The sequence below is a fragment of the Erinaceus europaeus genome, chromosome 10 (genome assembly GCF_950295315.1).
Source record: "Erinaceus europaeus chromosome 10, mEriEur2.1, whole genome shotgun sequence".
Lineage (NCBI taxonomy): Eukaryota > Metazoa > Chordata > Mammalia > Eulipotyphla > Erinaceidae > Erinaceus > Erinaceus europaeus.
In genome coordinates this window covers 72961814-72989136 of record NC_080171.1, presented here as the reverse complement: position 1 = coordinate 72989136, position 27323 = coordinate 72961814, and the positions used below count along the sequence as shown (strand labels likewise).

Genomic DNA, 27323 nt, shown 5'->3' with positions numbered 1-27323 from the left:
TGCATTGTATATAGGTATTTTGATGCACTGACCATTATACTAATGTTATTGTATATGTACATTTAATCCAGATTTAGGTCATATGAAACTATGTTATATATTGATTTAAAATTATGTACACCCACACAGATGTAGCCTCAATTCCACATATGGCCACGTGCCAAGGACTGGTTTATAGGAAGAATAAAAGATAATAAGTATGAATTAGCAAATGCATGTTAATTAATACTGTGACCCATTTATATTATGCCAAATATCAAACTATTTCAAGTGCTTATGTCCAGCTTCTCAAAATGTTCACTGAACACAGAAAGGAAAAAGTCATACATCTGAACATTCAAAACACTAAAATAGACTAACCAAGAAAAAATAAATTTTTAAAAAAACGTATTTGGATTAAGGAAGTCTTCTTGAAACTTTTTTTTAAAACCTATTTACTTTTAAATTTTATTTATTTTCCCTTTTGTTGCCCTTGTTGTCTTTTTATTGTTGTTGTAGTTATTATTGTTGTTGTTATTGATGTCATCATTGTTGGGTAGGATAGAGAAATGGAGAGAGGAGGGGAAGACAGAGAGAGGGAGAGAAAGATAGACACCTGCCGACCTGCTTCACAGCCTGTGAAGTGACTCCCCTGCAGGTGGGGAGTCGGGGGCTCGAACCGGGATCCTTACGTCGAAAACCTATTTATTTTTTACTTAATTTATTAAATCAAGACAGAGATAAATTTAGAGGGGAAGGGGGGGATAGAAAGGGAGAGGGGCCAGGTTGTGGCACACCTGATTTAGCACACATGTTACAGTGCACATATGATCAGGGTTCAAGCCCCACTCCCCACCTGCAGGGGGAGAGCTTCACGAGAGGTGAAGCTGGGCTGCAGGTGTCTCCCTATTACCCCCTGCCCTCTCAATTTCTGACTGTTTCTATCCAACAAATAAAGATAATGGCAAAATTATAAAAAGTAAGAAAAAAGGTAAAGAAAGAGATAGAGACACACCTGCAGCTATGCTTCACCCCTCATAAACCTTTTCCCCTGCAGGAGGGGACTAGGAACTTGAACCTGAATCCTTGTGCACTATAATGTGTGCTCTTAACCAGGTGCACCACAGCCCGGCCCTTCTTGAAACCTTTTTTTTTTTTTTTTTTTGCCTTCAGAGTTATTGCTGGGGCTCTGTGTCTGCACCATGAATCCAGTGCTCCTGGACGCTATTTTTTCCCCTTTTGGTGCCCTTATTGTTTTATTGTTGTGGTGGTTATTATTATTGTTGTTGTTGATGTCATTGTTGTTGGATAGGACAGAGAAAAGAGAGGAGGGGAAGCCAGAGGGAGAGAAAGATAGACACCTGCAGACCTGCTTCAACGCTTGTGAACGGACCCCCCCCCCTGCAGGTGGGGAGCCTGGGGCTCAATCCCGGATCCTTACGCCAGTTCTTGTGCTTTGTGCCATGTGTGCTTAACCTGCTTCACTAACCGCCTGACAACCCCCCTCTTGAAATGTTTTATGAGTTTACACTAATGTTCTCCCTCACTATCTCTGTAGCAGTTAAAGTCAGTGCTATGTTTGACTCAATACTTGATACAAAAAATAAATTCATGGAGGAAGAAAAATTAATCAGTACATAAAAGCAACAATGACAGAGGCAGGGAGGTTGGGGAGGGGAGCAGGTCAATGCAGTTAAGTTCTGACTAGAACACCAGAGCGCTGAAGACTGGAAAACATTTTTCTACTTAATGATAATCTTCGAAAATGTTTCGGATCAGATCTCTGCCTGCTTTCATTTTCTTCTCCTCTGGCAAATGTCCATCACCCTGGCTTTTGCAATTGTAAAAATAAGCAAATTTGACTCAACCAAACCAAATATTATTTTACAAGTACAAGCTGAAAATCAATCTAAGGCTTGGCTTGTTGCTTTTGAAACTGATGCTTATTTTAAGTAACAATCTGGAGAACCCTGGAGGTTTGCAGAAGCTCATCAGTAGCAAAAAAAAAAATCATTTTAAGAGAAGTTTAAAATGTTTTCCAGAGTAAGAAAGAAACTTTTGAAGCTGGAGAGGTGGTTTGGTGAACAAGACCTCATGCTGCCTGAATCCTGTGAATCTTGGGATTCAACTCCTAAGGAGTGCACTGGGCTCTCTCCCAACCTCCACCCCTCTTCTTTCCGGAAATCATCAGGGTTATTGCTGGGGCTTGGTACCTGCACAATGAAATCCATCGCTCCAATAGCCATTCCCCCCCCCCCTTTTTTTTTTCCTTCATTTTTTTTTTTTGATAGAAACTGAGAAGGGAGGAGAAACAGAGAGGGAGAGGAAAAAAATAAAAGACACTTGCAGACCAGCTTCCCCCTTGCAGTTGGGAACCAAAAGCTTGAACCTGGGTCCCTGCATATGGTAACTTGTGCACTCAAGTGGATGTGCCATCACCTAGCCCTTATCAATCTTTTTTTTTTTAGGAAAAAACTCTTTTAGGTGCCTAATTTCTTGGCACATTCCCCAAGACCAACTAGTGTTCATATTACCCAAATGAGAGCAGAGTAGGAAGTAAAAGCTTCCCTGTTGCAAAATTAAAAGTGAAATAACCACCTCTTGATTTTTCTATGTTGAAATTACTGTATCATTTTACTTTGAGGGCTAGTGATGAGGTCTTTAGGGATCAAGTTAATGCTCTGTTAAATATCTGACCCTCATCTATCATACCAACCACTGAGAACAGCTAACATTTTGTTGAGCAAAGGGGTAAAATGAACGTTTAAAAAAGCAGGGGTGGAAGCTTAAGGAGCAAAGAGTCACCCTCATCTCACCCTGATAATCATCTGCAGGTTTCAGCAACTGGCAGGTGAAACAATTTGAACAGTAAATGCTTTTATCTCAGAAGAGAGCTACACTGGAAACCCTGGACACTGGTAAAAACAGCAGGTTGCATAAAGCTGACAGTTCAGAACCAGCCAAGAGTAGAGACCAGGCCTGCCTCTAACTGCCTATTGTCACCAGTTCTCGGGAAACAGAAGCAACACAAAAGCTAAGAGCAGGTTCTATCATGCACCACCACAGTTTGAACTAACTGCAGCTTATTCTGAATGCTGCTCTGTGCTGCCCTGAAAAGCCACAGAATACAGAACAGTCAATTCAGAAAGGACACTGAGAGCTGGAGACATGAGTAGAGCACAGCACAGGACATGCATGCATGGAGCCCCAAGTTCAATCCTTGCCACTGCAATGCCAGAGCTGAGTGGTGCTCTGGTCTCAGTCTCTCTCTCTCATGAAAATAAGGGGATAAATAAATATACATTCTTTTTTGCTATCAGGGTTATCACTGGGGTTCTGTGCCTGCACAATTTCACTGTACCCAGAGGTCTATTTTTTATAGAGGGTGAGAGATAGAGGAAAACAGGAGGGGGTCAAGGTGGTGGCATACCTGGGTAAGTGTTACCATGCGCATGGACCTGGGTTCAAGCCTCCAGTCCCCACCTGCAAGGGATAAACTTCACAAGTGGTGAAGCAATGTTACAAGTCTCAGTCTTTCCCTTTATTCCTCTTTCTTTCTTTTTAATTATTTTTATATTTATTTATTCCCTTTTTGTTGCCCTTGTTGCTTTATTGTTGTAATTATTGATATCATCATTGTTGGATAGAACATAGAGAAATGGAGAGAGGAGGGGAAGACAGAGAGGGGAAGAGAAAGAGAGACACCTGCAGACCTGCTTCATCACCTGTGAAGCGACTCCCCTGCAGGTGGGGAGCCGGGGGCTCAAACCAGGATCCTTAGGTCAGTCCTTGTGCTTCACACCACTGCGTTTAACCCACTGTGCTACTGCCCGACTCCCCCCTTTCTTCCTCTTTCTCCCTAACTTTCCTTCCTTCTCAATCTTCCTCTCTAACCAATAAATAATAAATAAATAACACCAAAAAAGACAGAGAGAAAAGAACTAAAAATACAGAAAGAGAAAGAGAGCAGCAGAGAGGAGAGACACCTGCAGCACTGCTCAGCCACCCTTGAACTCCCCCCCCCCACCCCGGCTGCAGGCTGGGCATCAAAAGACTCGAACCTGGGTCCTTGGATATGGTAACATGTGCACTCCACCAGATAAGCCACTCCCTGTGCCCCCTACAAATAAATATTTTAAAAGACTCCCTAAGCTGCCACAGAAACATCACCATCACGGGAGTCGGGCTGTAGCGCAGCGGGTTAAGCGTAGGTGGCGCAAAGCGTAAGGACTGGCATAAAGATCCCAGTTCGAGCCCTGGCTCCCCACCTGCAGGGGAGTCGCTACACAGGCGGTGAAGCAGGTCTGCAGGTGTCTTTCTCTCCCCCCTCTGTCTTCCCCTCCTTTCCCCATTTCTCTCTGTCCTATCCAACAACAACAATAGTAACTACAACAATAAAAACAATAAGGACAACAAAAAGGGAATAAATAAGTAAATAAATAAATATTTTAAAAAATCACCATCACAGAACTGGAACCCTGCGATTTTAAAAGATCCATTCTGAGTCATCACAAAAGTAAAGCAATATACTAGATTCCCCTTCAAATCAATTCAACATTGCCTCGTGACATGAACTGAAGATTCTAGAAACATGCAACTCTTCCCTTTGTTTCAAACAGTCTCGAGAACCCAATTTTACATGCCCTCCAAAATATGAAACTAAGGCATGACCAGGGTTCTCCTCTGCCCCCCCCAGCAAAGACTAAAGGCATTTTCAAGCACAAATAACCGTCTAAAAATGAAGAGCACATTGCCCACACCCTAACTTTTTCATCTAAATGCAGACAACTATTTCTCCAACAAACACAGGGTCTTTTAGAAGACTGTGTCAATTTTATTGCTTTTGAAATGCTGTGCAAAGCACCAAACTTTGCAGCCTGCACACAAGCAGTTTCCATTTTTAAGTTTAAATATGTTTACATGGTGGGGGGGGAAGTACATGCATATGAGTATATCGACTTTGAAATCACCACATGTAAATTGGACATTTTTATACAGACATCTTCAGTTGTCTTTTGTTTTTTAAATAGTAGTTCTGGTAATAATTCTAGGTGACGTGACGGGTGAAGATCTGGCATTCCATTAGGTAGCTTTTCACTGAGAGACATGAGTGATGGCAGACGAAGGCCTCTTAAGAATAGACTCAACAGAAAATGACAGCGGTTCATTCACAGAGAGTTTCGTCCCGACTTGTTTGGCTACAAAAAGGTCTTTTGCGCATCTATCTATTGTAAATGTGTACTTCTGGTTCTCCTTGACTAAACACTCACTGCTTTTTTTCGGGACCTCTTCAAAGGCCTCTTTGAGGAAGGGTGTTTTCAACTCAGGGCCTGGTTTGTCGCTAAGCGTTTGCGGGAATAATGAGTGGAATGGATTATGTTTAAGTGGCAGAGGGTGCCTGGTGCTTTCTTTACTGATCTTGCTTAAGACGACATGTCCTTGAGCTGCCAGAGAGTCAGAGTCAATGACTGCAGGAGGGAAATTCCGGCGGGGAGGGGTGAAGGCAGACCTCTCCGAGGTGGCCTGGTGACCCTGGAGGTCACTTCTCAGGGTTTGAGCCTCCTCGGGAGTCTGAGGCAGCACCAGAGAGGCTTCTAGTTTGGGCTGCATCAGCTCCTGCTCTGCACCCAGTCCATCCTGGACTAGCACCCCCTTCAAGTCCCAGCTGGCCCCGGGCTTCAAGGCATGAACTGAAGCGGTAGCATTTAGCAGGCACTGCTGGTATAGAAGGGTGTCGCTGATAGGGCCACACTTGGGCCAAACTAAAAACCTCGAGGGCAAGGGGTACTGTCTGTACGTTGTGGCCACGCTGACATTGGAAGAGATGAGTTCCATATTCCCAGACCCTGAATATTGCATGGTTAGATCAAGGCAAGTGGGTAAGAAATTGCAGAAGTCTTTGCTGGGTGATTCCACAGGATTGGGGCTATAGCCACCTTTGTAGGAGTTGTATTCCGGTCCAGGGGGCATGTGATTGGGCAGAAACAAGGCGGCAGTCTGGGAAGCTTCCAGCATCTCCCTCTCTTTGTATTCTCTCTCCAACATAATGTTCTCCAGTTCTTTGTCAGCAAAGGCCCGCCTTTTCCTCATCCGGTCACTTACAGGGGTAGGTAGAGATAAGCTCCCTCCCATGTAAGTGTCTGCTGGGATGGGGCGGTAGCCTACAATAAACATACATTGCACAGGAAAGAGATTAACATCCAAGGAAGAAGAATCTGGAAACCCCAAAGGCAACTACACATTGCTGATAGAGCCGTATCACTGATATTTTTATACAGAAAACAAGAGTATAATTTTTCATGTACAATGGAACCTTTTAGGAGGATATCCATATTATAATTATTTGTTATTGTTGTTTTTGTAGATAGAGGTTTGTTTGTTTTCTTTCAGACAGGCAGACTTTACTGATCAGAACCGTAATATTCTTTGTAGGCTCTCAGACATTAAGACACAAGTTGTTTATTTTGCTGCCATCAAATGCTTTATTACTATCCACATCATCTTTTTCCATTATTGAAAAAAAAAAAAGACATCTATACCTAGAGCTGATGTCACTTTTATTTTCTAAACGTGGCTCATACATGTACATATTGATACAGTTGTAGAATAATCCAAGGAGAACTAGGAAAAAAAGAGAAAGTTAAAGCAGATTAGTGAGAAGGAAAAGAGAGGAGAGTTCAGGCAATTAGAGAAACAGAGAAACTGAAAGGGGATGTTAACTAGGCGAACTGACTCTGCACTGAAAAATTCAACTAGGCCCCAACTTAGGAATTCCTGTTACATTGGAAACAACTGGTCTAAAATATTTTTCCCAAGCTCTAATGATTCTATCTCCATACACATACACATACATACATACACACACACACACACACACACACACACACACACAGTGATTGAACAAGCAATCATTAGAACACAGATTAAAGTCAGTGCAGTTTTCTGAATAGGGACAAAGTCAGAAACAAATTTAAATGTAACACTGATAAAATGCCTGGGAGAAGGGAAAAAAAATCACCTTTCAGTATGTCACCCTCCCCAGCCACCACACTCAAATTTAGTGGAAGGATTCACTGTGATGTTTATGTTTATATAGTAACAAATCCATTAAGTTCTCATTTGCAAGTAAAATACAATTTGAAAATTAAGTCTCCATTTCTACAATGAGTTTTTGCCGGGAAGTTATTTACTTGAATTTACTAGTCCATGTAGTTCTCCAACTTCTCAAGTTACCTGGGCACCATTTCAATTTGTCATTGTGGTGCCTAACACTATAAATCTGCTTACCTAGTTTGTAACTAAATTCATTTTTAATGCATGGGAGACAATTCTGATGTCAGAAATACACAGAGTAGGGACCAGGTGGTACACACTCAGTTGAGAGGACATGTTACCATGCACAAGGACCTCGGTTCCCCACCTGCAGGGGGGAAGCTTCACCAGTGGTGAAGGAAGCCTGCAGGTGTTTCTCTTTTTCCTTATCTCTTCTTCTCCTCTCAATTTTTCTTCTTCTTATCAAATTAAATATTAAAAACGAAAGACAGAAAGAAAGAAAGAAAGAAAGAAAGAAAGAAAGAAGAAATAGAGGGCCAGGTGGTGGCACACCAGGTTAAGCACACACCTGTGCTTGACCACCTGCAGGGGGAAGCTTCTACAGGGGTCTTTCTTTATCTCTCCCTCTGTCTCCCCTCCCCCTCAATGTCTCTATCCTATCAAATAAAATAGAAAGAAAAAGATGGGGAAAATAATGGCTGGCAGGAATGATGGATTTGTAGTGCTGGCACAGAGCCCCATCAATAAATCTGGCAGTAATTTAAAAGAAGAAGAAGGAGAAATGGTGTTCCATACACACACATGAAACACACAGCACAAAAAAATATATAAACAAACTTAAAAAAAAAACTCTATCCGGTACCAACTCAATTCATAAACTACTTGAGAAATAATAGAATTCTGGGCTAGGGAGATAGTTCAGCACATTAGAGCACAGGACTTGCATGCCTGAGGTTCAACTCCCAGTCTGCATAGGCCAGAGCCATGTTGTGCTCTGGTCTTTCATAAAAAATCAGTCATCTTTAAATCAGAATATCACAATCCCAATGTCTCTTTTCTAAAATCTACTCAAACTGAGTGTTACAAAGCAGAAGGACTCAATATCTGGTCAGCAGAAAAATTCTATATCCAAACAGAAATGATTTTTTAAAAAAACCAGCAATGCTTTTAAAACATAATAATAATGTAACTCCAAGCTTTAGAGAATGAAAGAATACACTATTCAAATGCAACCTCCAAACTACAATGAATATCATTAGAGGGGTTTGGGGGGCAGAACTCTGGTGGTAAGAGAGTGGTATGGGATATAGTATACCCTAGTATCTTATACTATTATAAATCACTCTTAAATCATTAAATATAAAATCAAAACCAAAAGCACATGCAACCTCTACTTGTTCAGTTCCAAACCTTTTCCACATTCTATAATTTTAACTGTTGAAAATGAAGAGTGGAGGAACAACGTATTATCGTATTATTCCATAATTATAATAATCCAGAAAGGGGCAACCAGGACAATGAGAATGAATGATACAGGAGGCTGGATCATCCAGAGGCCTTTATTGATTGCTATAGGTAGCTAGCTGCTCAACACTTGACTTACTCCGGCTCCAATTACAACCAAAGAATCTTTTATTCCTTTCTAGAACATCTTGGGGGGGGGGGGGCGAGGGTGTGATCACTTGGTATTAGTATACCATTGCAAATTTCACATGGACATATGAGCCTATTAAGAGGACAACAAAACTATCAGTGACCAAAATCTTAGGAAGTATAGGAGATTCATTTTGCCAGACTTTAATGTCCTCAAAGTACAAAAATCTAAATCATAAAAAAGTCCCATCCTTAGATTGCTGCTTCACAGATCAGGGAAAAACAAACAAACAAAATGCCATGTACCTAAATGACCAGAATCACAGAGAACTCCATTGAAAAGGCTAATTTCAGGTCTGGTGTGTACATGTGCATTTATATGTTGCATATATATATATATATATATATATATATATTTACCTTCTAAAATGCTTTTGGCCAGCAAACTGGGAGCCCTGACTGGTCTCTGGTATACAGCTTTGCGTTCAAAATTATTCTGCTTCCCAGAAAGCCCTTTCTTGTCCTGTTAACACAAGAAATATAATCAATCATGCACTGAAAGAAATCACCGAGAGGAGGAGGGGGCTTTAGACAACTCTGATTTGAATGTATTTATCTATTTCCCACACCATGGGAAGATGACCATAACGAATTAATATCAGACCTCCCTGAATCCCAGAACATTCTAGAAGCTCAGTCTAAGGCCATTAACTGGAAAACCGGGGTAGTGGGAGGATCTGCCCTAGACACGTTTCACTGAATACCCAGATGGATGGAACCTGGACCTGAAAGACACCTGTCTTTAATCAACTAGGACTGGGAATGGGGGGAGGGGGCACTTCTTCTTCTAGCGTTTGCCCTTCTTCCATAGCCAGTCAACAGTGTCAGGTTGAGCCTGATGTAAAGTTTTGAGACCTCCTTTGAATCTGGAGAGGTGGCAGTCATTGACTATGTGGGTCATAGTCTGTCTGTAGCCGCAGGGGCAGTTCGGGTCATCTCTGGCTCCCCAGCGATGGAACACAGCGGCGCACTGGCCATGGCCTGTTCGATAGCGATTAAGGAGGGCCCAATCATAACATGCTAGGTCAAAGCCGGGTTGATGCTTGCAGGGGTCTGTGATGAGATGTTTGGAGGGGCACTGAGACAAGTTAAGGGGATAGGGATCCTCCAACTGGGAGAGCACTGCAAGGTCCAGGTGAGCCACTAACAGAAGAGAGTTCCCCTCTCTCAGGCTCTCCCCATGCTAGGCGAAATCTCTGGATTGTTCACTAGGACACTTGAGAGCATTCTGGCTAACAAAATCCCCGAAACTAACAAGCCTGTAGGGACTAGGGGACTGACTGTCTCTCTCTGTCTCTGCCTCTCTCTCTAGCCCTCTCTCTCATTAAGGGATAACCAGCTGGCATTTGGGGCTCTGGTAATTTTTAGACCTGCACCATACCAACAGACTGGGAGCCCAGGGCACTCTCCAGGCTCACCCCCTCTAAGCAGGAATAAGGTGATCCAATCTCAGGTCTCTCTCCCTCCCTCCCCGCTCCCTGCATTCTCCCTGTGACCAGACCAGGTTCAAAGCCTGAACTCCTGGGGCAGGACCCTTAAAAACAACCCCACCAATGTGTCCTGGAGCCCAGCTACCCCAGAGCCCTGCCCCACTACGGAAAGAGAGAGACAGGCTGGGAGTATGGATTGACCTGTCAATGCCATGTTCAGCGGGGAAGCAATTATAGAAGCCAGACCTTCCAACTTCTGCATCCCATAATGACCTTGGGTCCATACTCCCAGAGGGTTAAAGAATAGGAAAGCTATCAGGGGAGGGGATGGGATACAGAGTTCTGGTGGTAGGAATTGTGTGGAGTTGTACTCCTCTTAACCTATGGTTTAGTCAGTGTTTCCTTTTTATAAATAGAAATTATTTTTTAAAAAGTGGGAGTGTTGGGGAGACAGTGCAATGGATATGCCAAAAAAAAAAAAAAAGCCTCTCATGCCTGAAACTACAAAGCCCCAGGTTCCGTCCCCAGCACCACCATCGGCTAAAGCCGACAGTGCTCTTGTAAAATAAATAAACAAATAAATGTTATATTAAAAAAAAAAAACACCTCCAGCACGACTGGCAGCGCAGTAGCCTTGCAAGAGTTCAATCCTCAGCGCTGCGTGCTCGGCCTACTTTTTCTCCTTGTCTCTGTCCCACGTGAAACTTTCACGTGTAATCGAAAGAGAGAGACAGAGAATGGAGGGAGGAAGGGAAGGAGGGAGAGAGGAAGAGAAAGAAAAAAATGACCCCCCCCCACACACACACACACCGCTGGAGTCAGGGAATATGTGTGCGGGGCTGAACCCCTCCTGGAGGCCCGTAGGTGTTTCCAAGGGACAGAAGCCCGTGGCGTGCATGAGGTCCCCATGGCCCCCTGGTCGCTAAAAGCCTGGTCTGCAAGGTTCGCCACGACCCGGCGGCCCTCAGCTCTCTCTGCCTGGCGTGCAGGGGACAGAGGAGCCAGCGCCTGGATTCACTTGCGCGCGGAGGCCAGAGCAGCCAGCGCCCTGCCCGCGCGCCCCCGCGGCTTCCCGCTCCCCGGCCTGGGCACGCACCTCGGTGGCCTGCTGCCTCCGGAGCGCCACCTGGGCGGCCATGACGCGCTGGCGCTCCACCACCAGCAGGCAATTGGCGCACTGGCAGTCGCGCCAGCGGCAGAAGCGCTTGTGACCCTTGAGGCAGGACACCACGCCGTGGTTGCGGCAGCGCGCACACTTGGGGGTGCGGCTCAGTTTGCGGGGCTCCGCGGCGGCGGCGCCGTGCGTGCTGCGCTCTGGGGGCGCGGCGGGGGTCTGCGTCTCCCCGGGCGCCGGAAGCGGCCGCGCCTGCTGGGCCCCCGGCTGCTCCTCGGTGCCGCCCGCCTCCTCGTCCTCCGCGGCGTCCTCGTCCTCGTCCTGCTCGTCGTCTCCGTCGGCCGGCGGAGGGCTGGGCCCCGGCGGCGCCCCGCGCGCGTCCTCCTCCAGCTCCAGGCTCTCCACGTCGATCTCCCAGTCCCCGGCCGCCATGGCGTGCTGCGGGGGAGGGGTTCCCTGGCCGCTCTCAGCCACCTGCGCCCTGGGGAGACATGAACACACCCCGAGACACCCACCCCCAGCCGCCGTCAGGCTCCCCGGTTCCTGGGCCCGGCGTCCCCCGGTGTGCCGCCATTCAGCACCTTGGGGAGCCCTGGCTCCTACTGTCTTTCACACCCAGCCCGCGCGTGCCTTTCTGTCCTCCCCCCTCCCGGACCCCAACTTTTTATGACTGTTTACTGCTTTGTAGTATTTAGTATATGCTTATCATGCGTATTATTTATCATGTCGTGTTCTGTGCGCACTCTGGCATTCCAGGCGCTTTCGGGAAAAGTTCCTGGGTAAGGAACACAAACAACAGGCAGGAAAAGTTCTGTGTCCAGAGTCTGGGGAGACAGCACAAAGATTAACGCAAATAACTTTCTTGCCTGAAGCTCCGAGTTCCCAGGTTCAATCCTCAGCACCACCGTAAGCGAGAACACCGCTCAGTTCTGGTTTAAAATATTAGTAATGCTGTGTCCCACTGTTTAATCCTCGGCACCATCATAAGCCAGAGCTGAGCAGAATTCTGGTTTAAAATAGTATTGACTCTGTGTCCCACAGTTCAACCTTCAGCACCACCATTAGCCAAAACTGAGCGGTGCTCTGTTTTAATATAATGATAAAACTCTCACTCTTGGACAGAAGTTGAGAAATAAGAACGGAAAGGAAAACAAAGCAGAACTTGGACAGGGCCTGGTGTACTGCACAGAAGTAAAGGGCTCTGGAGGAAATAATAATAATAATGTTATTATTCTGTGTCCCACTGGAGCGGCCTCCGGCACTTGCCAGCTTCCACAGGTCCAACTTGCAAGAGCATACTGGATATAAAAGCCTTTATAGAATACTTTTCTTTTAATCCCAAAGGCTCCTGTATTCCCGGAGAAGTACCAGCCCTTCTCCGCCCTCCCAAATGTCACTCATCCACCTCCCTGGGCTGGAAGGTACCGTTCTTACTGGTGCCACACCAGCCCCAGCAAATCATCGCTGCAAACCAAAGTCGCTCTGTGTCTCAGAGAACCGCACCCCAGGCACCAAGCATCAGTCACTGCTTGGCCGGACGGGACTGCGCGACAGCTTACAAGCACAGGGCAGCCAAGAAAAGCAAAAGATAAAGAAATGTCACTCTGACCCTTCGCCCTCCCAGGAACCCACCAAGCAACATCCCAGTTCTCACCAGACTCTCAGGTCCCGGCGTGCAACCAAGGCAGAAGAGATCCAACTTTGGAATCCGGTTCTGGGACTGCAGGCCGAACTTGCAAGGAGAAATCGGGGAGGGGGGGGCACACCCTGCCACGAATCCGAGAGCTGACAGCTGTCGGGAGCCTGTAGGGTGGAGAGCGGGGAAGGACCGGGACGCTGGGAGCCTGAGTCAAATCTTCAGAGGCCTCGCTTTGGACTACTCGGAGCCTGCCGGATTCTCCTGGATTCTTGCGGGAGCTTCCTGTGACTTCTGCCCCACAGCAGGGTGGAGAAGATAGGGCGGCCGAGATCGCTTGGAAGTGGCTCCCTGCTTCTGAGAGCGCTCGCAGCCGCCGGCGACACCGCGCCACTCGCAGCAACCACCCACCCCCCCGCTCGCCGCCCTAGTATTATCTGCTCCGGCCCCCAGGATCCGCGGACGCTGATTGGTCGTGAGTCCGGCGCTGTGCACGCTGATTGGTTGAGGCACTTGGCCGGGCGCTCTCCGCCTCCTCTCGGCTCTTGCGCTCCTCCCCGCCGGGCTCCTGCTGAGTCTGTTCGCGGCGTCTTCGGTGCAGCGGGGTAGCTCTTAAGCTTAAACCGCGAAAAGAACGTCCGCAGGGGTGGAGCCACCTTTCTTTTAAGAAACCAGACTCTGGGACTCGGAGACTTGCACAGATACGCTTAGAAGTCGCGTTGTCCTGCAAAGAAGGTAACAGACAACAAATCAGAAAAGTAAAGGCAGGCACATGTTGGTCTGCGTTTTCAGTATTTCTGTGGCTTAGGTTTTGTCCCAAACTTGAGCTCGGAAAGGAGGCCTTACTTCAACCTGGGGCACAGCTGCATCCTACTGGCTGCATAGACTTCATCAGCGCTTGCACTGGGTTAGCCCGCAGATGATCTACAGAAGCACCGGTAGCTCTCTGGACGCTGCTCGTCCTTGAAGTTCAAAGTAGTTCCTCCTTAACCTTCAGCCTTGCTCGTGAGACTCTCCTGTCACAAGGTCGCCTATGTCTTACTTTCTTTTGCTACACGAATTACTGATAGTTTGGGGTGGACGGAAATACATGCCATTGAGAGAGATGTTTGGTGCAGCATTTCCATATTCGTGTTACAATATGTAACACGACATGTTTTAACGAACTTTATTTTAAAGAATGACTTTTCGTGCCCATAAGCTTAATTATAGAGGGAAAAAAGGACTTTTGCCGTTTTCCCTAAAAAATTAAACTTAAAAGTTAGTGGCTATATTTTCACCATACTGAAAAGAGGACTTAGCTCCAGGGCTGCGATCAGTTTTCCTAACTAAATGTAGTGTTATTTAGACGCTTTTCTTGTTCTACCTTTGAATAATCAGTGTCTCTTGGGTCCATGCAGGAGACATATTTAGTCATTGGACACCACTGCCCCAAGCACACAGTAGAACCCACACACACACACCGCCCCAATTCGTATTTCTTACAGGGACGAAATCTCTGCGTAGATCCTAAGGTTATTTTCTTCCTGGGCTTATTAGAAATTTAGAAGTCAGCTCAGCAAACGGGAAGCCAAACACCTGAAGAGTTACTGTGAAGTCCAGGCAATCAGGTATGAAGCAGGAGTTTACCATGGTTTAGCAATAAAGGAAAGTTTCTTTCTGGAGAAAAGGTGCTGGAATTTCTTTTGTATGAGGCGGCTCAGCTGGTGAGGTCCAGAGAAGGAGGCAGAGAAACAGATTTGCAGGTCCCTATCACCTGCTTGGTCACTCTGGGTGTGAGTTGGTGGTTGTGCTCCCTCCACATGAATCAGAAGGTCACCTAAGCCTCTCTCCAGGCACCACCTATTAATAAAAACATGAGTGTCTTTTACCCATCAAAACTCATCTTTTCACCAGCATTAGAGCATTTGAGCAGAAATGTGCTGTTTTGTTCCGTTTCCCCAAAGATGAAGCTGAGGTTTCCAGAGTGGAGCTGTGTCCCTCAGTAGTTCGGAACTTGGTCCTAGGCTGATTTCTACCACCACGAAGTCAAGAGAAACTTTGATCTGAGCCAGAAAGACTGCTGGGGTGTGTTTTAATCCCTCAGACCTCTTCTGATTTTAATATCTGAAACCATAACAGCCAACCCTCCAGTAACAGCATGACAAGAAAGCATTTTTATCAACTCAGTTGTTGGTAGTTTCATTATGTTGATTTTCTGTCTCCCCACACCCCTACTGCAAGCTCATTTCTCAATTGACTTTGCAAAAAAAAAAAAAAACTCTGATATGAAAACTCTAAGCCCTCATTACGACCAATGTATAGATACAGGCATGGCTGGCAGGTGAGGCTTTTCTGCATTGCTCTGACAGGAGAAGCATTAAATCATGAACCCCTCACAAGCAATTTTGAATATTAGCTGGGAAAAAAATAATCCAGAATAAGTGACCTGGGTTAGGAGAAGGGGGACCTGAGGAAGAGAGGGAGGAAAGGAGGGCTGGGAGGGAGACTAAAATAATTGTTTCCTAAACAGAAAATAAGCTAGATGCATAGCCTTTGAACTAGTTCAAGGTTTTTTTTAGGTTTTTTATTATTATTCCTCGTCTATATAAGGTGGAAGCAAGAACTATGTGTGTACAGTAAGCCAGGAAACCTGAACCCTGCATTGCACACAGGACTGTGGTGGTGGAGGAGGAAAAGCAGTTAACCGAGGGAGGGCTCCCTCCCTGGTCACCCCCTCCTCCCCTGCAAAACTTATTCCATAGCCCCCTGCTTCTAACAAATTTCCCTGCCTCTTTCTACTCCCTCCCCCATTCCCAGCATCCTACTGGCCATATTTGGGGGACAGACTACTACAAATCTGATTTGGTTGGACTGCACCCCATTCCCTAACCACCCCCACACCGCCCAGATTCCCCCTTGAGAATCAAACCTACTGCTCAGAGGGGAGATGGCTACAGAAAGGGCTGAGGGGCTGGAGGGAAGAGTACTGCTGCAAGTTTGTAGAACCCCAAAAGCAAATGCAAAGTTATCTGCCGTGTGTGTGTGTGTGTGTGTGTGTGTGTGTGTGTGTGTGTGTGTGTGTGTGTGTGTGTGTCAGAGAGGGGGAGGGAGAGACGCATGCGCATAGGGGAGATCTAAACTGTACAAGAGAGAACAAACCAGATATTCGGAAATACCAGAAGGCAAAGCAAGCGGGTTTCAGCTGCAAGCGGGTTTCAACTGGCTCCAGTCAGTTAGGTCAACTATTTTTTCTGTTCCATGTTTGTCTCTTCTACAGAAGAGTGGCCCGCTGCTTCAGTCAAATGCTGGGGAAGCCTGAGTGGGGACAAAGACAGTCTTCACACAGTAGGAACTCAATCTTTTTTGTGAGGAGGCAGTTCCCCTGAGCACACCAGGACTCGGCTCCTGCCTGCTCCCAGTTCTGTCTCTTAACAAGTCCTCAAGGACTTGTTAGGTGAGGAGGCAGAAACTTTTTGGTAAACCGACACTTAATACAAAAAGCCATCCAGAGCCCCTCTCATAAATTATAAAGCAACCTGGGCCAAGATGGACCCTGCCCCCCTGCCAGTACCATCATCTCACTCTACTTCCTTCTCTCTGTCTCTCCTCAAAATTCCCCTCCAGTGGAGTTAAACGAAAGAACATGAGCAACAACCAAAAATTAAGTTTATGGGGGGGGGAGTGATGAGAATGGCTTTCTTTTTCTTTCTTTTCAAAATATACCTCCCCTCCTCAAAAAAAAAAAGTTAATTAATTAAAGAGGGCAGCAGAGAGCAGACATGCAGGTGTGGGAGTCCCAGTTTTGAACCCTAGTGTGTTCTGGTGTTTTCTTTTTTCTATTTATTTATTTTTAGACAGGGACAGAGAGGCAGGCATAACAGCATCGAAGCTTCTTTCAATGCAGTAGGGGTCAAGCTTGCATGCACTCTCATTTTAATAAGCAAATGTGAATAAGCAAAAATGTTTTACTGCCACCAGGGTTATCACTGGAGCTCAGTGCCCGCACTATGAATACACCATACCTAGTGGCCATTTTTTCTGTTTTCGTTCGTTTGTGTTTTGTTTTTTTCTATTTTATTTGATAGGACAGAAAGAAATTGAGAGGAGAGGGGGAGATAGGGAGAAAGGGAGACACCTGCAGACCTGCACTTATGAATCATCCCCACTTCAAGTGGGGAGCAGGGGATTGAACCCAGGGCTCAAACCTAAGTCCTTGCACATGGTGATGCATGAGTGTGCCACCACCTGCCTCCCTCTCCCCCCACCAAACTGTTTCTTACTTGGTCATCTTATTCCCTGCTGCAAAGCACTGCTGGTCCCTTCCCCCACCATCACACCCTGAGTCCCAAGTGTTACCTGGGCTCAGCCTGGGCATTTGACATCACCAGCCTAGCCTGACCCCCTCCAGCTGAGCCCCAGTCCAGCCTAGACCCTAATGGGATAGATAGTGGGCTTAGTATCTCCAGGAGTGGGGGCTGGGGGGAGGAGAGAGCTGAAGCTGTCATTCCTTGGTGGGGAAATATTAAGGGGTACCCTCTGTACCTTATTTGCTTCAAACAGCACCATGAAGGAATTGAACCCTAGCACTGTCCCCTCCCTAATTGAATATCAACTTCTCTCTCTTGCTTCTGCTGCTATTGCAACCAGTACAGTGACCTAATGGAGGAATACTGGTGCTGGGGGAGGCCAGCTTCCTCTAGCTTCCTGATCTCAGCACCAGCTTGAGGTCCCCAGACCTCACCCCACACCACCCCTAACACCAATCTGAGTCCTTACTAAGTCTGCCCACTGGGTGCAGCTCACCTGGGAGGTAGAGAAGGGTCTGGGGGACTTGTGGGCATCACAGCCCTGCTGGCTCTACCTGGGGCCCCCTATAGGGGACCCAGTCCACTTCCTCTCCCAGAAAGCTTCTCCTCACATCTCTTATCTCCCTCACAGCTCCGACCTGGCTGTGGACATGGTGAAATAAATAATCCCAGATGAGATTGCAAAGATACAGTTTCCCAATCTGCCTTGCGTAATCAAATATATGACTGTCCCAAGTCACGGGTGGGGGTAGTGGTGGGGGCAGAGAGCTTGCTTGCTTGTGGGAGAGAACCATCCTCAGAGAGGCTTTGAGAGTTCAACCTCTCCCTGCTCCCAGTGTCCCCAAGGGGGAAGGGAATAAAAATGACACTGAACAAAAAGGTCAGAGTGATCTGGGCTCTTCTTCTTCTGTGGGAAGCAGGGTTGAAATCACTGGGCCTTGAAGACAGAATAGGGTGCCATCAGTCCATACCCCCTGCTTTACAAACAGAGGAGAGCACCAACAAAATAGCTCACTGGGATAGTGCTTTGCTTTGCCAATATGCACCAGGAAGGCTTGAGCCCTGTTTCTACTGCACTGAAAGAAGCACTGGTGCTATGGTGTCTCTCTGGCTGTCTCTCTCCTTTCTTCCCTCTCCTCCTCTTCCTTCTTCTCGTCTCCTTCCTTCCCTCCCTCCCTGTGCCCCACCCCATCTGAAAAAGTCATCCTGAAGTATTGAAGTCTTGCTGATGACAAGGAAAAAACAAACATCACTGAGAGGAGAACTGAGACTTGGAGAAATCCTTAGGATGTGCTCAGGAGATACAGAAATAAACTGTGACTCCAGGGAGTAAAAGGGTGGGGTGGGGGGCCATGGGGATGACGACTTCTGGGCTTTCATATGATTTTTTAAAAATATAGAGCCAGAGAAAGACTACAGCACTGAAGTTTACTTCAATGCAGTAGGGACTAGGCTCCAACCTGCTTTCTGCACACAGCAGAGTACTGCACTATCCCAGTGAGCTATTCTCACAGCCCCCATATGCTTTTGCTAAGGTAGCCTCAGCAATAGGATATGCAGCCAGTTGTCCCCAACATGTGGAGCAATCGTGCTGCTGTGCCAGCAAATCCTCAGGACCTGCTAGGCACCCTGCCCCAGGCTGCGAGACATGGTCCAGTTCACCCAGGGGTCATGGACCAGCTGGCGATGAGGCAACCCCAAACATCCTGGACTCTTCTGTATCCAGTCCAAATGGCCATCAGGGGATACAGGGACTGTCTTCACTGTGGAAGACAGCAGTCAGGAAACAGACCGGTTGCCTCATCCAACATCCAGAAGCTGGGCACACACAGAGGGCAGAGGGCTCCTGCTCTGGGCCTCCCACTGGACATCCCACCCACCCTCCCCCCCACACACACACACAGAGGGTCTCCTGGCTAACTGAACTGGCAAACCCTTCATCCTGAAAAGCATATATATGTTTCATTCTAGGGCTGAGGTTCAGAGGTTCAACGTCTCTAGGCATTTCACTAACAGTCTAACTAGCAGGCTGACAGGAAACGGTGAGGGGGAGGTTGGGGGTAGGACAAAGTGATGGTGGAGCAGGCACTGTCATGAAAATGTCACTTCATGTATGCTTAGGAAGCCTAGGGCAAACCTTTTCATCTTCCCAGGTTCCTTGACAATGAAGTGAAGAAATGAAATTCAGTAATTTCCAAGTACTCTCTTGGATATTAAAATCTATAACAAAGTAGATTTTCATAGGATGGAATTGTGGCTCAGGCTTTAAGATGAAAGGCATGAAGAAAAAAGGGGAGGGAGTACCAGAAGTACACAGAAAAGGAGGAAGGAAAGGGTTAGTCTTGGTTCTGACATTTGGTGATGTTTTGTTCCTCCTCTACACTTGTGTGATTGGTCCTGTCATGTGGAAATAAGGCACAGCAGAAGAGCTCACTGGAGGGAGCTGGCTGAGCACACATATTACAGTGCCTAAGGACCTGCAGGGGGGAAGCTTCACAAGTGGTGAAGCAGGGCTGCAGGTATCTATTTCCCCCTTCCCTTTGAACTACTTTTTGTCGCTACCAAAAGTAACAATAAAATAAGTCAAATATGGCAAAAAAAAAAAAAAAAAGCTCACATGGGTGGTGAGCTGCTTTGCCCTGTGCGTGACCCAGGTGTGAGCCCTGCCCCCACTGCATTGGAGGAAGCTTTCGTGCTGTGCTGTCTTTCCTTCTTTCCTTCTGTCTCTATCTAAGATTTCAATCCAGAGCTAAGAAGTCACAGCCAAAGGAAAAATGTAGGTACAAACTCCAAAACTCTTGTCAGCTTGTCATCAAAGATGGGGGACATGGAGGAATTTCACAAATTATAGGGTTCAGTAGTGCCCAGACTCCACAAGAATTCAGTCAGGTGATAAGGAGGGTTTTTACACATCCAGAAGCTTCCATAATCCATAATCCTATAGCTAGGACCATATGGATGAATTAAAAAAATAAATAAATAAAAATTACCAGGCCACTGACACATGTCTTTCTTATCCTCTCCCTGCATGGTATGCTTCTCTGATGTCTAGGTCTGGGGACTCCAAAAAAGGCCAAAATCTTCCTTTTCCTTTAGACCTGGGAAAAACAAAAGAAAACAAATAAACAAAAAGAGCGCTTGCTGGCAGAAGAGATCCCTCCTAATTTCTAACCTTTGAAGCATCCTTTATACCAGTGGGAGAGAAGACTCCAACAGCACAGAACACAGGCTCCAGAGTCGTGTCCTGAAGGATTGTGGTGGGAAGGGAATAGGTAAGAAAGGGTCAGCTGCAGATGGCTCACCTATACAGCGCACACCTTTCTCTCTTTCCTTCTTAGTGATTTAATATTTATTTAAAAGATTATAAGATAATAAGGATACAATTCCATACAGTTCCCACCACCAGAGTGCCACATCTCATCCCCATCCATTGGAAACTTCCCTAATCTTTTTTTGATTTTTTAATTTTTATTAGTGATTTAATATTGATTTACAAAATTACATGTCGAAAGGGGTATAAATCCACTTCATTCCCACCACTAGGATTATAAATCTTCAGTCTCCCTACTGAAAGCCACTGCAGTTCCCCTAAGGTTGTAGATATGGGCCAACCATCATTTCTACAGCTATCTGTCTACATTTACACATAATTTCCCCCTTTTTCTTCCTGATCCAATCCTCTCTTCCCCTCCAAGCCACTCATGACAACATTACTACCTCCATATGTCCCTCACCTTTTCTTTCCTTCCTTTCTCTCTGAGTGCTGATGGAGCTGGAGTTCAGAGCCCTCTTATCTCCCTCCTGTCACTTCTCCTCCGCTGGGAGTCTGGATCAAGGTTGTTTTTGGAGCACAGAAGGTAGGAGTTCTGGCTTCTGCAATTGCTTCTCTGCTGGACTTGGGCATTGGCAGGTCCATTCATACCCTCAGCCTGTTTCTATCTTTCCCTAGGGGGATAGGGCTCTGGAGAGGTGAGCTTCCAGGACACATTGGTGAGGTCATCTGCCATGGGAAGTCTGCTACTTGGTGATTGAAATGTAATTAAATGGAAAGCAGAACAAAACATTTAGTAAACAGGTTCCATGCAATAAGAATAGAGCAGATGAAAGTTGGGACATTAGGGTAGAAGGAACTAGGAAATCTATTTTAGGAATATTCCTAGGAGCCTATGTCTTAATAATCTTTGCTTGATCTTGATAACTAACATGGGGGTAGACTAGAAATATTGTTTGGGAAGATGGTGTCAAAGTTTAAGAGTAGAACTGGGAAGCAGGATTAGGGCAGAGACTTACAAACTTGAAGATCTACAAATGCAATTAACTTATTACCACAGTGATCTAACCGAGGGCCCACATCCATTCATATTTAGGACAGGAAAACTGTACAACCTCTGAGTCCCTGAAAGACTAGCTCACAGTCTATGGTCACAGCTGGGAACATTCTAGGCTACACTCATTTCAGAACCAGTCTTCCTTGAGTGGCAGAGTAGGATGACCCAGTCTCCTTTTAGAGAGTGGGGCAGTCTCTACCATTTCTCTTTCATGGTGAGGGTATTGGTCCTGAAGAAGCCTACAAAAAGGCTTATGGGGAGTTGGGCAGTAGCACAGTGGGTTAAGCACAGGTGGCGCAAAGGATCCCGGTTCAAGCCCCCAGCTCCCCACCTGTAGGGGCCTTGCTTCACAGGTGGTGAAGCTGGTCTGCAGGTGTCTATCTTTCTCTCCCCCTCTGTCTTCCCCTCCTCTCTCCATTTCTCCCTGTCCTATCCAACAACAGCGACATCAATAATAACTACAACAATAAAAAAGTGCAACAAAAGGGAATAAATTAATAAATTTTTTTCTAATATTTATTATTTATTTATTTATTCCCTTTTGTTGCCCTTGTTGTTTTATTGTTGTAGTTATTATTGTTGTTGTCGTTGTTGGATAGGACAGAGAGAAATCGAGAGAGGAGGGGAAGACAGAGAGGAGGAGAGAAAGATAGACACCTGCAGACCTGCTTCACCGCCTGTGAAGCGACTCCCCTGCAGGTGGGGAGCCGGGGTTCGAACCGGGATCCTTACGCTGGTCCTTGTGCTTTGCGCTACCTGCGCTTAACCTGCTGCGCTACAGCCCGACTCCCAATAAATATTTTTTTAAAAAAAGGCTTATGATGATGTTCCCAATGGTCAGCACATGCCTTTCCATGGACTAGGACCCAACTTGGAGCCTCAGTGGCTACATGGGAGCAGCTGCAGTGGGGAAATTTCATCAATGGTGGAGCAGTGCTATGAGATCTCTCTCTCTTTATCTAGAGGAAATTTTTTAAAGAATGACCACCAGGAGAAGTGGAATCATGCAGGCACTGAACCCCAGCAATCACCCTCATGGCTGATAATGATAATAATAATAATAATAATTAGTAATAATAAAATTAATTGGGAGCCGAGCACTGGTGCACTTGGTTGAGCACACATTACCATGTGCAGGGACCTGGATTTGAGCCCCCAGTCCCCACCTGCAGAGGGGAATCTTCACAAGTGGTGAAGCAATGCTGCAGATGTCTCTCTCACCTCTCTCCCTCCCCTCTTAATTTTTCTCTGTCCTATCAAATGGAGAGAAAAAAAAGGAAAAATGGCCTCTGGTGTTGAGCCTCAGCACAACACTAATGGTAAAAAATAAAAATAATGATAATAAAAAGAGTCAACTCTGCCTTTACTTTCCTAATAGTAGAAAACAACAGTTCACAGATCCAAGTGAAGGGGTATAACACACACACACAAAATGGTGCAATGATTTGACCTACCCAGAAGAGACAGACATCTGGGGTTCCTTCTCTCTATGACCTTAGTGGAGAGGAGTAAATATCTAGGGATTTTCCTGTTGGCTGACTGGGTTTGCTGGCTCACAGAAGCCTTGCCCATGATTTCCTTTACTCACTGTCACTCTCTGAGGCTTCCACTGGCCATTCTGCATGGTGAAGAATGATGAATCAGATCATCTCCCTAGTTCTTTCTCCCTGGCTCTAAATGCTTCTAGGTGAGAGGCATGATGGAGAACACTAGAAGTCTTCACAGATGTGCGCAGGGACAGGCAGGGGTGAGAGCCAACTCCACAAGGGCTCAGACAATGGGTGTCACACAGTTCCAGAGTCTCTTTGAAAACCTGACCCAGGCTGGTGAGATAGCTCACTTGGATAGTGTGCTGCTTTGCCATGTGTGCAACCCAGGCCTCACTGCATTGAAGGATGCTTAGGTGTTGTGATCTCTCTCACTTTCTCATTCTCTCTGTCTGCCTGCATCTTGAAATAAAATAAAGAAATCCTGGCCCATAGATCAAGCAGGGTTGCTACAGGAGAGAGACTGAGCACTGAGTTTCCAGGGACACAGGCAAAGGGGGAAGGCCGCCTGGTTCACACTGATCTAATGAAGAGGAAGGGGAGTCGGGGAGTTGGGCAGTAGCACAGCGGGTTAAGCGCAGGTGGCACAAAACGCAAGGACCGGTGTATGGATCCTAGTTCGAGTCCCCGGCTCCCCACCTGCAGGGGAGTGGCTTCACAAGCAGTGAAGCTAGGTCTGCAGGTGTCTATCTTTCTCTCCCCCTCTCTGTCTTCCCTTCCTCTCTCATTTCTCTCTGTCCTATCCAACAAAGACAACATCAATAACAACAATAATAACTACAACAAATAAAACAAGGGCAACAAAAGGGAATAAATAAATAAATATTTACAAAAAAAAGAGGAAGTTCAGGTGCAAGTAACTCCCCCTTCCCTCCCTCTGGCCACCAAGCCCCTTAGCCCTTACCTCTGCCCCTTCTTTCCCAGAATTTTTTTTCTCTCCAGGTTATCACTAGATCTTGGTGCCAGTACTACGAATCTACTGCTCCTAGCAGCCAATTTCCTCTTTTTATTGGATAGGACCAAGAGAAATTAAGAGGGGATGGAGAGATAGAGAAGGAGAGAGAAAGATATACACCTAAGGACCTGCTTAACTGCTTGTGAAGTGACCCCCTGCAGGTGGGGAATCAGGGGCTCGAACCAGGATCCTTGTGTAAGTCCTTGCACTTTGTACTATGTGTGCTTAACTCAGTGTGCCACTACCCAATCCCCTCTTTCCCAGAACGTTTATTGGTGAAGTGAGGCCAAGCTAACAAAACCAAAACCTCTGACACTTTGGCCCAGAAAAAACAAAAAGCATCAGTCAGAGGAGATCTATGTATATCTATGTTCACAACAGTGCAATTTATAATAGCCAAAACCTTGGAAGAAACCCAGGCATTCAACAACAGATGAGTGGCTAAAAAGACTGTAATATATATATATATATATATATATATATATATATATATATATATATATATATGTATATATATGAATTAATACTACTCAGCTGTCAAAAATGATGATGTCACCCCCTTTGTGTCATCTTAAATGAAACCTAAAGATATGTTAAGTGAGATAAGCCAAAAAACAATTCAATCTTATACTAATGTAACACCACTAAGTTGCTTTAGCAAGACAACTGTCATCAATTTTTGCATTAAAACGTTGTTTGTTTTTTAAATGTTGCATTAAAAAGAAGAAGAAGAATGCTTTTATCATCTCCCAGTGCCTAGTGGTTTGAAGTCTTTGCAGGTGAGGGCTCTGCTCCAGGCTGGACAGCCCTGAGAGCAGAGGCCAAGAGAGGGTGCTGTGGGGCAGTGCTGCAGCCTCAAGCTCTGTGATGAGGCCTGAGAACCTGCTTCTCACTGGAGAAAGCTAGAAGGGCCTTTAGGAAAAGAAATTCCTCTACGACTAATCCAGGTCTAGCCTCAACCTCTTGCAGCCAGCTTGATCTCCCTGGAGGAAAATATGGTTCTTTACAGGAATGCCTCAAGGCAGGAGAGATGACATAATGGTTGTGCAAAAAGGGCTGTCATGCCTGACGCTCCATAGTCCTAGGTTCCACCTCTGACCACACCATAAGCCAGAGCTGAGCAGCACTCTAAGAGTAAATATATTTCACAGGACTGCTTCAAACCATGCCAAGTGCTTGTCTTAGTGACTCCTCACTTGTGCCTCCAAATCTCTCCACACAGAAACTGCTCTTAGGAGCAAGAGGCAATCATCTCATCAAAATACTCATTGTTTGAGTGTCCTACCCCCTGTGTAATAGGCATGAATTGGGAGCAAAGATGCAGGAGATAAAAGGGAACATAACTCTAGATTCTAGAGTCAAGAAATTAAATTCTATGTAATCCTCCCTCTAAATTCTGCCAGGGTTATCACTGGGTCTTTTCACCTGTGCCACATTTCTACCACTCCTGAAAGGCTATTTTATTTAAAATAGAGAGTAAGAGAGAAATAGAGCAAGACAGAATAGGAGAGATACCACATTCTGTTTCCCTGCTCCTCCCATGCAGGTGTTACCACGTGGTAACTTGAACCCAGGTCCTCATGCATGCTAAAGTGTTCAAGTTCCAAGCTACCACACAGACATTTACACATGAGAGAATCTTCGCAAGTGGTCGAGCAGTGCTGTGGTGTCTCGCCGTTTCTTTTTTCTTTTTTAAATTTTTTAATTATCTTTATTTATTTATTGGATAGAGACAGCCAGAAATAGAGAGGAAAGAAGGTGATAGAAAGAGAGAGAGACAGAGAGATACCTGCATCACCACTTGTGAAGTTTTCCCTCTGCAGGTGGGAACCAGGAGCTTGAACCTGGGTCCTTGCACGCTGTAATGTGTGCGCTCAGTCAGGTGCACCACCACCCTGCTGCTCGCAGGTTTTTGTTTGTTTGTTTGTTTGTGTTTTCTGTCTCTCACTCTCCCTCTTTCTCTCTGTAAAATTTTTTTTAAAAAATCCACTACAAACAGTGGAATCATGTAGGCACCAAGCCCCAGAGAAGCATGGATAGCAAAAACAAATAACAAACAAAAAACCAAAGTTGCAAAGTCAGTATATTTGACTTATCTTGTCCCAAAGAACTGTAACTGACCTCAGTCCAATATCTGAAAGTATATAGTCAGTTCCGCTTCTGGCATCCTCTATAGTATTCCCAGATGCTCTGCGTCATTTGGCAAATCTAGAGTGTAATAAATATTGATGCTTCCTTTCATATGGTGTTAAGATCTACTCAGCCAATCCCCTCCCTGGCCCCCTCCCCCCCACACACACACACTTTAAGAAAACGTCACTGAAGTTGTTGCCCTGAAATTTGTTTGCACTCTGGCAGTTTCATTTAAATGTCAACCAGATGCAGAGCCCCATTGTCATGCCCCCCCCTTTATTTTATTTGTCCCTTGTGGGTTCTTGGTGTTTTAAGAAAGTCTTCCAAAGATGTGTGTTCATGACCTAAGATAAAGCTTTTTTTTTTTTGCCTCCAGGATTATTGCCGGGGCTCAGTGCCTGCACCATGAATCCACTGCTCCTGGAGGCCATGTTTTCCCCCTTTTGTTGCCCTTGTTGTAGCCTTGTTATGGTTATTATTGTTATTGTTGATGTTGTTCGTTGTTGGATAGGACAGAGAGAAATGGGGAGAGGAGAGGAAGACAGAGAGGGGGAGAGAAAGATAGACACCTGCAGACCTGCTTCACCGCTTGTGAAGCGACTCCCCTGCAGGTGGGAAGTTGGGGCTCGAACCAGAATCCTTAGGCCGGTCCTTGCACTTTGCACCACGTGCCACGTACACTTAACCTGCTGCACTACCACCTGACCCCCCCTTTTTTTAATTGATTCATTTCCTTGCTTACACATGCTTTCATTCTCCTTTCCAGCTATAGGATCACAGTTCCTGGGTTTCAAATGGAGACACAGCACAGTGACTGCTTAATGGAGTGTAGCTTTCGCACCATGGAAGGGACCTGTCAATTATGACCTTTTTGCTCTCCACTTACAATCACACACATGCTCCATTCAGCATCATGCTTCTAGCTCTTTCCCCAAATATTATCCTTCAGGGTTGAAATTTTTCACACATAAACTAGCTCAACTACTGTTAACTACTACTTCTTTTTTTTTTTTCTTTGAAGGCAAGTTTGAGAAAACCAGTTTTTAGGTATTTGAAGGAAGTTAACACATTCATTGCTTTTTAAGCCTAGATCTGAGGGTGTAGATAATTACTGCATGTAGTCTGTGATGACTCAATACTCCGGAGTCTTTGAGAAGTAACTGAATCCGTAGTAAAAGCAAAAGTGGTTATTAAAAATACCTTTGA

At 45.7% G+C, this 27323-nt stretch overlaps 1 protein-coding gene across 5 annotated transcripts; it reads right to left on the bottom strand.

Moving 5' to 3' along the window:
- Positions 1-4790: 4790 nt before the first annotated feature.
- DMRT2 (doublesex and mab-3 related transcription factor 2) lies at positions 4791-13275 on the bottom strand. 5 transcript variants are annotated; one of them, XM_060199741.1, is made up of 6 exons: positions 12884-13271; positions 11973-12053; positions 11212-11710; positions 9046-9148; positions 6519-6600; positions 5940-6140 (listed from the first exon to the last, which is right to left on the bottom strand). In XM_060199741.1, the coding sequence occupies exons 2-6, from the start codon at positions 11978-11980 to the stop codon at positions 6074-6076; spliced, it is 759 nt and encodes a 252-aa protein (XP_060055724.1). In that variant the 5' UTR covers positions 11981-12053; positions 12884-13271; the 3' UTR covers positions 5940-6073. The 5 variants fall into 5 exon arrangements, with proteins under 5 accessions (XP_060055721.1, XP_007530834.1, XP_060055722.1 ...); XM_060199738.1 differs by lacking the exon at positions 6519-6600 and having other exon boundaries at positions 4791-6140; positions 12884-13275; XM_007530772.3 differs by lacking the exons at positions 6519-6600; positions 11973-12053 and having other exon boundaries at positions 4791-6140; positions 12884-13274.
- Between the last annotated feature and the right edge of the window lie 14048 nt (positions 13276-27323).